A 10,718-nucleotide genomic window follows, 5' to 3' on the forward strand; every position below is an offset into this window, starting at 1 on the left:
ATGAATCGTGCATTTGAGCTAAAAATGAGTTGTACTCTTTTCCTTAATCCTTGTTTCAGCTGAGATCCTTATGAGGAGGTATGTTTAGAGCTTGGGTAATATTTCCACCCCAAAAGGTAACATGAGTTGCGAGATCATGAACAGTAGTAGTGAAAGAGCCTAGAGTTAGAGGAAAGTATGCAGAGGTTTAGAAATTTAAGAAAGGGAGATAATGTTTTGAAGAGCTATATTTCTATAGTCATGCACCCAGTAAGTTATTCATGAGGATATTTCCCTTGTGGGTAGAGTAAGAGTTTCTAGTCAAGATGAGATAGAGTATATATTTGTTAACCAAAATAGAGTTGGTGTCTATGTGCCATCGTATTAGAGGAGACTAAATTCATGCGTTGAATAAGAGAGCAGGGTATTTATAAAGTAATAGATCTAATCTAGGCTTATGATTTGTTTGAGAGGGTCATGATGTTCAGAAGGTTATAGAACTAATCAAGAATGAAGTATAGTATAGTAAGTGAGCAATCGTATTGATATTCGGCTTCAGTAATAAACATTTAGCTTGAATTTGAGATGAGTGTCATGATCAAAATAATGGGAACATGAGGGTGATGATGTTAGTCTCTATATTTGATCTGGTAGACTTGACATAGAGTAAGTGAGGAATTGAGATGTTAGCTGGAATAGATATGAGTGGTACTAGTGAGATGCCTTAACCTTCAGATAAGGGCAGTGAAGTGTGGCTAAGTCACAAGAGTAACTAAAGCGTTAAGAGGTGTACCGAGAGGGTATGTAATTGGAAGAGGTTAAGAGAAACATCTTAGAAAGAGGTCTCAGTACCTGTTTATGGAGAGTTTAGTAGCCATGAGATAAGTATTACCACGTATTAGAGTAAGATGATTGTAGACCAGTTTAGAGATGATGGAATATGTCCATAGCTTCCAGTGTAAGCTTTAGACCTAAGGGGAAGATGAAAAGATGAGAAATCGAGTCAAGTGTTTGAGATTAAGATGGTAATGAATTCCAAAGAGTTTGGGGGATATCTTTTTAGAGGTCCTTTTAGTAATGAAGTGATGTTAGAAAGATGAGGTTGATGATCCTATCGTGATAATGATGGTGTGATAATTCTATCTAAGGTTATTAATGAGGAGGAAGAAGAAGATGAGGTTTTTCTATGAGAAATAGTTAAATGACAGCCCTTAGTTGGTTCTGAAGAAGTTAGTTAGTAGGAGTCCATTGAGTTGTTAGAGTACTAAGCTTGAATGTGGTGTTGTTAAACATTACGTGGATCTTGCTATGAGCCCAATGTGGTGGTAAAGAGTATTAGTTTTGGGATGACATTCCCTATAGAGAGGTATAGAACCTGAACCTAAGGATTTAGGTTAAGCTTGAATATAGTGAGAGTGTACCATTAGCCTCAGACCTTAGTAAGAGTAACCCGTTCCATACCCAGTCCAGTCGTCATTCGAGGACGAATGATCCCAAGGGGGAGATATTGTAACATCCCAGAAAAATTTTCGATCTAAGACTCGAACCGTTCTTCGTAGTGAGTTAGATTTTATCAAGGAATTAAAAATTTCTTAAGTGTTTGACTGTATAGTACATTAATATTTTACTTTATATTAACTCCTTCCTTACTCAATTAGTACTCCGTCATTATTTACCCTAACAAGATACAAAATACTGAAAAACACCATCACACAACATAAATTTTATTATTTAAATTAAAATAATAGAAAAGACAATCAATTCGTCAGCACGAGTTTACAATAAAAATTATAAATATAAAACCTTTTGCTTCTTGGAATAAAGTTTAACTAATTAATCTCTCATTTGGCCATAGATTTTAAAATTTAAACTGAAATTCTTTTTGAAAAAAATGATTTGGAGTCCTTTTTTTTTTTTGGAAATGAAAAATCCAAAATAGGAAAGAAAATAAACAATATACTTTAAATATTTGGTGCACTAAATCCTTCATTAATTAAATTATATAATATACGATATTTGAATAAAGTAAATAAGCACATCATACATTTTTTGTAGGGGTCAAATGTCAATCAGTTTTTATTTATTCAACGTGTAATACTCTTTTTTTATTCTGTACAAATAATAACACATGAATATCATATTATTTTTTTAAATTTCACTTTTCTGAATAATTATAAAATAGAAGATGAGGAATATATATTATTAACCTTTTCATTTACAATTAGTTTAATATCTAAAATCTTAAAATCAAATAAATTTGGGAAACGATTAAAAACCACTCAAACATCAATCAAAATTATTGTTATACACACTAATTTTGGGAGGATCGTATGAACCCCTTATATTATTTTAAAGTGGAATAGATGCCCATATATATGTTGATGTGACAGAAATAGTGAAATACACCTTCCTTAAGAGAGTGAGAAGTTATATTCTTACTTTATTTTCTCTCTCTCTCGCTCTCTCTCTCTCTCTCATAACATTAATTAGAGTTATTTACATTAACACAACATATTAAATGGATCCTCCCTAAAATCACAGATCAAAACGGACAGTTCGCCCTCAAATAGACAAACTATACCAAACGAATGTTAACTCCGTATGTTCACCCCAAAATACATCACAAATAATTTAAGACATTTCACTCATAAACGGGTGTACTACAATTTCTTTTATTAGTTAAATTTTCATGTAAAACTACATCTCTTCTTCAACAATAAATATGAGGTTATTCACTTCACATTTTCTCATTCATATTTTATCTTCTTCTACTTATAATATTGTATTTTGGTCTTTAAAATTTGATAGTCATGTCTCAACAATTTGTAATGTATGTACATTCAATTGAACAAGATGTATGTAAATGCAAAGAGTATTATCAACTAAAAACATCCAGGACTCTAAGGAATTCCAGTCATTATAAGTTTTGCTGTTGTGCACATTCAAAGGTAAATTTTTTAAGTTTTACGCTTTAAAATATTTAGATATCACTACAAAAAGGGGTCAAACTATGGGGGGTTAAAGTTCCAAATTGTTGGGGTTTAAAACCCTGCTAGTTACTGTTATAGGGGTTTCAAGGACTCCTGTTGTTATGTGTGCCACAATTAATTTGTGGCAGTTTTTAAGCTATCTCAACAACAATTTGCGGCAGCCAAATAACGATTGTTTTAACCCCCATTATCTATTTCAGGAAATAATTTCATGGAGTTTATAACCTCTGCCAATAATTTTTATAAAAGTTTAGTACCTCTTTTTCAAGCCCCGAGCCTACACCTTGGACGTGACCGGCACCCAAGAACCATCGCTGGTCCTCAAGTGAACCCTTGGATTGGCTCAATACTCAGTGGAAGACTTACTCAACTATTTAGGAACTCAAATGCAAAACTCAACTCATAATGTCTCATTAATAAAATGGTTTAACTCAAAACTATCTGAAATACTCAAATGAACATAGGTGTGCAACCCACAAGGAAAATGGGAAAAGACCCCTTAACTACTATATTCTATGAAGCCTCTAAATACTATGATGGGAGTAGGGACATTACCCATAACATCCTAACACAACTAGAATCTAATGGTGGAGCCCTCCCAAAGTAAGGAGGCTCACCAAGCTAGCTGTAATGCGATGGGATCAACGAAGATCCGGTTGATGATATCGAACACTTGAATGTACGAGCATGCAAGAGGAAAACTGAACATAGGGATATATAGTTGAACTGATAAAAAGGGAAAACATATTCACCTCAACTCAATATGAAAGAAACAATAAAAGATGCAATATATAAAGCTTTTAAAAGAGTAGATAATAACTCAAATGTATATAAAAATATAATAATAAACTACTTACTCTTATTTGGGAGATTCTCTAACCGACAACCATCACTATGATCTACGTGATGATACAATATCACGTCCACACTGTCAAAAGTGTCCTATACCTTGCTGAGGTATAGAAGATCCTCAACTAAGTGGATCCACTAAGCTATGCTTAAAAGCAATAAGGAATCATCTGGAAAGTACGATCTTTTACCCATGTTAGCATATATGGTTTATGAGGATTTTGAGTTGTCTGAACTCATCCCCATATCGGTGCTCAATACTACTCCCAATAATATGTAGAACTCATGCTCAAATGTATAAAAACATAACTCATCCTGGACTTGAGATAATTACTCAAAAGATTTTCTTAAAAGAGATACTACTCAAAAACTCTTCATGAACTTGTTTAGAAATTAAAGTTTCCTCTCGTTTTAAATGTAAAAGAGTTTACAGTTGGGAATACTTAGTTCTCTTATACTCATTTTGAAACATGAAACTCAACTCTCCTCATTATCTTACTCATTCACTCAAGTCTTAAAACAAGTTTAGGTGGCAACCGTGGGTTGCACATGCAACTTCTCAAAATCTACATTTTGGTCTGTTTCAGATACGGGGTGTTACAGAAATAAGATCACATGAGCTTATTTCGAACTAAATTACTGTCAACTTCTATATGTTTGGTTTTCTCATGAAAAAATCAATGTGTAGGATATATTTGACTATCAAAATGTACCGCAATAGGTTTAGAAAAAGGAACATCCAATTCTGGCAAAAGTATGTCCACCCAAACAAGCTCACCAACAACTTTCCTCAATGACATGTATTAAACCTCTTCTGAAGATTAAGACATAGTCTCTTGTATTATGACCTCCTTAAGTGTTCTTCACGGAGAAGGATCACATGAGCTTCTTCTCCAGGATCGATATCCCATTCCATCAAAAGGAAACTGAACAAGCATTAACCCAGGCTATCTGAGGGATGGATGTATAGATGATCACTCTCATTAACAACTGTGGACGGAATTAGAAGAGGGCAAAGATGCATAAGGGAAATTGCCATTGTAAAATCAGTGGAAGTAAGCAAAGTAACACGTAATTTCTGCGAATTGAGAAAATGCAAAAAATATCTAATAATAGCTACAAAGGTACCTAAATTAGAGGTAACTAGACTTAAAAACTCTAAGTACCGATAGTGGCATTGATACCATATCAAGTTCAGTGATCGGTGTTCAATCTCAAAGCTTTGGAGCACCTGCCAAGCATTAATGGCAGAATTCATAGAGAGGGAGTGTATTATCTGGTCAATAAAAAATTGTATTAGAGTAGATTTATTAACGCTTGAAGCCATGACTCAAAGTAATATCTTGGTAGGATGCCAATAGTGGTAGACTAGAACAAAGAGGGGTGCTAGTTATGACCAACCAGTAAGAGTGGTGGCCTGGATCAAAAGAAGTATCTATTGAGATGTTGGACACAACTGTTTGCTTACAACTTTAATTTTATTATTGCTAAGTAAGGACTAACCAGTGGGCGAAGTTAGCAGTATGTCAAGGGGTTCATCCGACGAAGAATAAGGCAAGAGAGTAATTTGGTATATATTTATGAAAGTTGAAAATGAAGCATGAGGGAAATATGTTTATATAAAGTTGGATATAATTAACATCAATGTTCGATTTGAGGAGAGTGTTACATAATATGTAGTGTCTTTGTATATAATATTACATCAAATTTGTAGGAATTTCTGAGATTATTTTGGATCTCTTTTCCTTAGTTATAACTCTGTTTGTATTTAAAGGTTGATTCTTTGAGTGATGATGTATAAATTTCCCCAGAACCTTTATAACAAAAATGCTGTAGTTGTGTCCGTTCACTAGAAACTAATAGGAAAAAGTGTTTAAGTTCTACACATATGATGTATATATTTTTTACGCAAAAAATAACTAACTTAGAAAATCAATTAAGAGTTCTTATTACCAATTATAAAGAATATTGAAGAGTCTAATTTTTTTTTGATGGAGCTCAGGTTCAATAAATGTTTCATTTGCCTGTGCAAACACACTCACTTAGACATGAGTAACATTCATTCCAAAGTGTTATTGGGTATATAAATTGTAATTAGAAATAAGATGGCAGATAAATTTTAGTTAATGCAATATAATTGAGTGTGCTCTGACAAATCAGACCACAATGTGAAATGATTACTTTAAATATTATTCGCGCATCACTCGGGTATGTATACTAGTTACCTTAGTATTAACAACATAAAAGAAAACCTTACACCATCTGTTTCCAAAAACCATCAATTTCATCAAATATTCATAATACAAAATAGTAATTACTTATTAATATTTCTCTATCGAGAATTCAAAAACATCCACAAAAGAGTAAAAGTTTATATCAGAAGTACAAAAGCAAAACATCATATTCCGATGGAAATAAGATAAAAACAACTACTCTAAACTATCGCAGTCTTCGGATAAACATTTGTGACTTGAAAGTCGTCCCCCATGATAGTCTTGAGCGAATAAAAGCTTGGAGTGTATTTAGTTGATGTAATGACATCACCGTCAACATTAACCACCCTGAACGTCTTCATTTCTGGGTTGTACCAAGCTAGTTTTGAGCGACTTTGAAACAAGATTTCTCCATCTTTCCAAATAAATATCGGTTCAAAACTATAGTTAACCATACCACGCGGAATAGATTCCACCAAAATGCTAGTTTTAGTCCAAGAATTTGCAATGCCATACTCTTTCATCCACCATATATTAATATTAACATTCCATCTGTGGATATTATCAGTCAAACACAAACAGTTCCCCAACTTTGCTAGCCTCAAGTTCGAGGATGGAGTTTCCAAACCAGGTGGAGCAGGCAGGGACTTGATCTTTTCTGTCTCAACATCGAAGGAGTAAATGCAGTTAGTTTTTTCGCTCTCCATCCAATGAAGAGCACCATTGGCGTTAGCCTTGCCAAAATCATACCATACAGAACATGGAATTTCATCCGCATTTCTCCATTTCTCATAAACTCCAAGAGTATAAACCTCCAATTCTGAAGCTCTAGTATCATCCTGAACCTTTCTATCAACTAATCTCAATACTTTATACTCTCCAGAGACTTCCCTAAAGCAAAACCCATAAGCAATTTGAGTAACACTTATCTCCCATTTGGGCAATTCAGATATTATCAATGTTTTATATTTTTAGATGAAATTCATTAATAAAATGTACAGAAAAGGGTTAAAATTTCCTGTGAACTATGTGAAATAGACTACTTATACCCTCTATTACATTTTGGGATAAAAGTGCCCCCACTGTTATCCCAAGAGACCACAAATACCCTCAAGAGTTAACAACCCAAATTTTTAGTGACGTGGCAAGCCACATGAGACTAAGCCCTCCACCTAATTGTGGGCAAGTAGGACTGGACCTTTAGCGGCGACAACATTGTCGCCACAAATTTTCAGAATATCGCCACTAAAAGGGTTTTCATTGATTTTAATACATATGTTTAAGGATGTTTGTATGATAGAACATTCTACTGTTCTACTCCTTCTACTATTTGTATTAAATCTTTGGTAGATAATAATGATAAAAGAACAACATGTCACTTAGGGTATGTTTGTGGTTTCCTTATTACAAAAAAGTAGACTTTATCATTTCTCTTCCTATATCATTTCCGGATAATGCAAAGTGCTATCACAAATGTTTTGACTAAACTTGCATCCATAAAGGATTTGTCAATAGAGAGCAGCATAAATGAAAAAATCTCAATGGTGATCGTGATTCATTTTTTTCAGGTTAGATAACACGTCGAAATGTTTATTTTGATATGATTTTATGTTTCTTGAGTTTGGGCAGAGAGAGAGGAGCAATAGTTGGAGGTGAAGCTCGTTTAGTTGATCCACATGGATGACCTGATCCAATTTCCTTCAATAAAATATTCGTTTGATACATCTCTTTATGTATGCCTCATGGAGATCATGTGTTTGTGGAAAATATTTTAAACTGTATCATAGGTTTTTATTAAATATTTTGTTGAACTGATTAGTTATGGCAGTAAATTGGGAATTGATTAGATTTTAAAAAAAGGCTTCTGAATTACTTGGTAAACAAAATCTAATTGAATGAAGAGAATCTTTTCCTTTATTATTCTCAGCATATAATATTTTCTATGATACATATCTTTTATCAAGACATGCATGTGTAATACTTTGAAAATTTCTAAGTTAAGATCAATTCCTAATTTTGAGATGTGTATAATATGAATTAAGGGTGTAGACAACGAAGTTTTATTGATAAATCCATATTAAATTTGGATTAAATCATAAATTTTGATACGTTGACCAAGTCAAATTATTGGTTAATAAATTTGGATTAATGTTTTAAGTCAAAATGATATGACTCGAATAAAGTTCAAATATTATATTTGGGTCACTCCATTAAGTTTACAAGACGAACCCAACTCACATTCTTCAAGCCCAAGGTCCTCTAAATTACTTGGACCAAAATACCCCTAAAACACTAGCTCATGTCTATATAAAGGGGTCTTCAAATAAGACCAGAAGGACACGAAACTACATAGAGAATCCTTGCTCTTAAGCGGTGATATGCAAGTCTTCCGCATACAAAGAAGTCTTCGCTCCAAGTGTTGAGCCACAAGTATTTCATCGAGTCAAGAACAATTGTAAAGTTAAGAATCAGGGGATTACATCTCTTTTCTAAAAGACTTCATAAAGATTGTAACATCGCACAAATTCAAATAGAAATACTATTGTTTTCCTGCTATTTTCTTTTCCTATTTGCTGTATTTTAGGAACGAAACTTTAGGTGCATACAAGAGTCAGAAGGAACCTCTAGCACAAAGTTGAGCTCAAATATTCTCTACCGATTAAGCTTTTGCATAAGACAATGCAAGAGTAAACTTCAAATGATCATATTTCTTTGAATATGAAGAGTTTATGTCCCTCTACTTATTAAATTAAATGTCTTTGAGTCATCTTTCAAACTCCATAACCATTCTTGAATCCAGTTCTTGAGTAAAAATTAAAGTTATGATCGTTTTACTAGAGACACTTCAATCTAAAAATTTCATTCCAAAGCACTACGAGTTAGAGTATGACTCGTACTTTGATAGTACGACCCATACTATCACACATGGAAAACTTCAGAGAGTCCCAAAATCGCCCGGCAACCACGAGTCAGATTTGTTGATAAAGTACACATATATGTTTTATTATGTAGTTAATTTCTGTTTTAGTCTATGAGGTTCTACAGTTAGCTCGGTATGCTCAGATTTAACTAGTTATTTCATTCGTCGATTTCACATACCGTACGTTCCATGTACATACATCATTCAGTGTTGCATTATTTTATAATGTAGATTCAGGTATTCAGGATAGTCATCAGACACATTAGTAGGATCACTTTCATCAAGCATTGGTGAGACATCCTTGCCTTCGGATGGATCCAGTTTATCTTGAGCAGTAGTAGTTAGCATATGTTATTAGTATAGTATTCAGGTAGCCGGAGGTCTTGTCCCGACAACCTATCTTTAGCATGTCAAAGGCTTCATAGATGAGTCAGTTGAGTCATAGTTCAGTTGGTTTACAAATATATTTATTATTAAGATTTCATCTATAAAGTTTTTGAGTTTGTTTTCTAAACATATTGCATGCTTATCTTTTAAAAACTTTAGCATAGTGTCATAATATTTAGTATAGTAGTAAGTCAGGCCAAAGAATGATTCTGAATGCTGGCCACCCCACGGTGTATGCTCGAGACATGACAACATGTGCTAGTTTTACGACAAAATAGTTAAGGTAGGTAATAGTTAATAAAGTTTTAAATATTTACATCTTTTTAAAGAAAACCAGCTTTTAATTATTATTTTCTTCACATTTTCACTGATGATTATCTATTTACACCTTTTTATTGCAAAAAAAAATAAAAAAATGATTACATTAATTATTTAATACTTAAAATAACTTTTTAATCACATTTAGGACTCTCTATTTTGTAGGAAAAATGTTGTCTTAAAAAATCTTTTCTCACATGTCATACTTTCTCTAGCATTTGTCTGAGTGTTTCACTCACTCTCTCTATAAATCATAGGGTTTTCTATTTATTTCAACCTTGAATTCCATTCGAATTAATCTGGATGTTTTTAGTTCTTCATTTTATGTTGAAAAGTGGGTGTTGTTCTAATCTTGAGATCTATTTTTTTTTTGGGTGAAAGTAGTTTCTTTTTAATAAATTAGGAAATCAGTACATCTCAAATTTAGGCCTTTTACACAAATCCAATAAAAAAAACCAAAGTAAAAGGCCAGCCCATCCCCGATAGGCCGTCAACTTTATCCCTATATACATGTCCCTTTAGATTAGGGTTTCCTCATCCGCCACTCCACTTAGCTCCCCTTTCCTTTCACCTGATAACCTGAAATGCTCCCGCCTTGGATGAATCATCATCTTTGCCTCCTTATCTGGGTGCTTTAGCCTTGGATCAAGTTTGTTCTTCATCTAATTTGAGATCTCAATTCAGGTGAAAAATATATCTTTTCTCTTTATTTATGATTTTTTAAAATTTAATTCCTTTTCATTTTTGTTGGTTTCTTTATTAGTGATTGTATTTATGATTTCTCTTGAAAGGTAACGCTTTTTGTGATGTCATTTATTAATTTTGTGTTTCTCTTTTTTTTCGTTGTTGTTTATTTTTTTTTTATTTTTTTTGTACTTTTTTGGGTTTTGTTTTACTTATAGTTTTACTATGATTATGGTTATATCTTTGTTTTTATTATCTATGAAGTTTATTTTTTGGGTGTATCAAAATCATAGGTGCCGTAAAAAATCATAATTTGGCTTTTGAATTGTTTTGAATGACTTGTATTTATATCTAATATGAATTTGGCAACCTTGATTG

At 33.0% G+C, this 10,718-nt stretch overlaps 1 protein-coding gene across 1 annotated transcript; it reads right to left on the minus strand.

Moving 5' to 3' along the window:
• Window positions 1-6,252: 6,252 nt before the first annotated feature.
• Window positions 6,253-10,318, minus strand: LOC107063271 (F-box protein At3g07870-like). Its single transcript, XM_015314917.1, has 2 exons — window positions 10,236-10,318; window positions 6,253-6,922 (listed from the first exon to the last, which is right to left on the minus strand). Exons 1-2 carry the CDS (start codon window positions 10,316-10,318, stop codon window positions 6,253-6,255), a joined length of 753 nt encoding a protein of 250 aa, XP_015170403.1.
• Window positions 10,319-10,718: the final 400 nt, after the last annotated feature.

The sequence above is a fragment of the Solanum tuberosum genome, unplaced genomic scaffold (assembly GCF_000226075.1).
Source record: "Solanum tuberosum cultivar DM 1-3 516 R44 unplaced genomic scaffold, SolTub_3.0 scf00325, whole genome shotgun sequence".
NCBI classification, from domain to species: domain Eukaryota; kingdom Viridiplantae; phylum Streptophyta; class Magnoliopsida; order Solanales; family Solanaceae; genus Solanum; species Solanum tuberosum.

Coding starts and splice junctions, on each gene's coding strand:
- LOC107063271 (XM_015314917.1), bottom strand. CDS start 10,318: ATGAAGAACAAACTTGATCCAAGGCTAAAGCACCCAGATAAGGAGGCA. Junction 6,923..10,235: donor CCAAGGCGGGAGCATTTCAG/GTTATCAGGTGA, acceptor GTTTTGCTTTAG/GGAAGTCTCTGGAGAGTATA.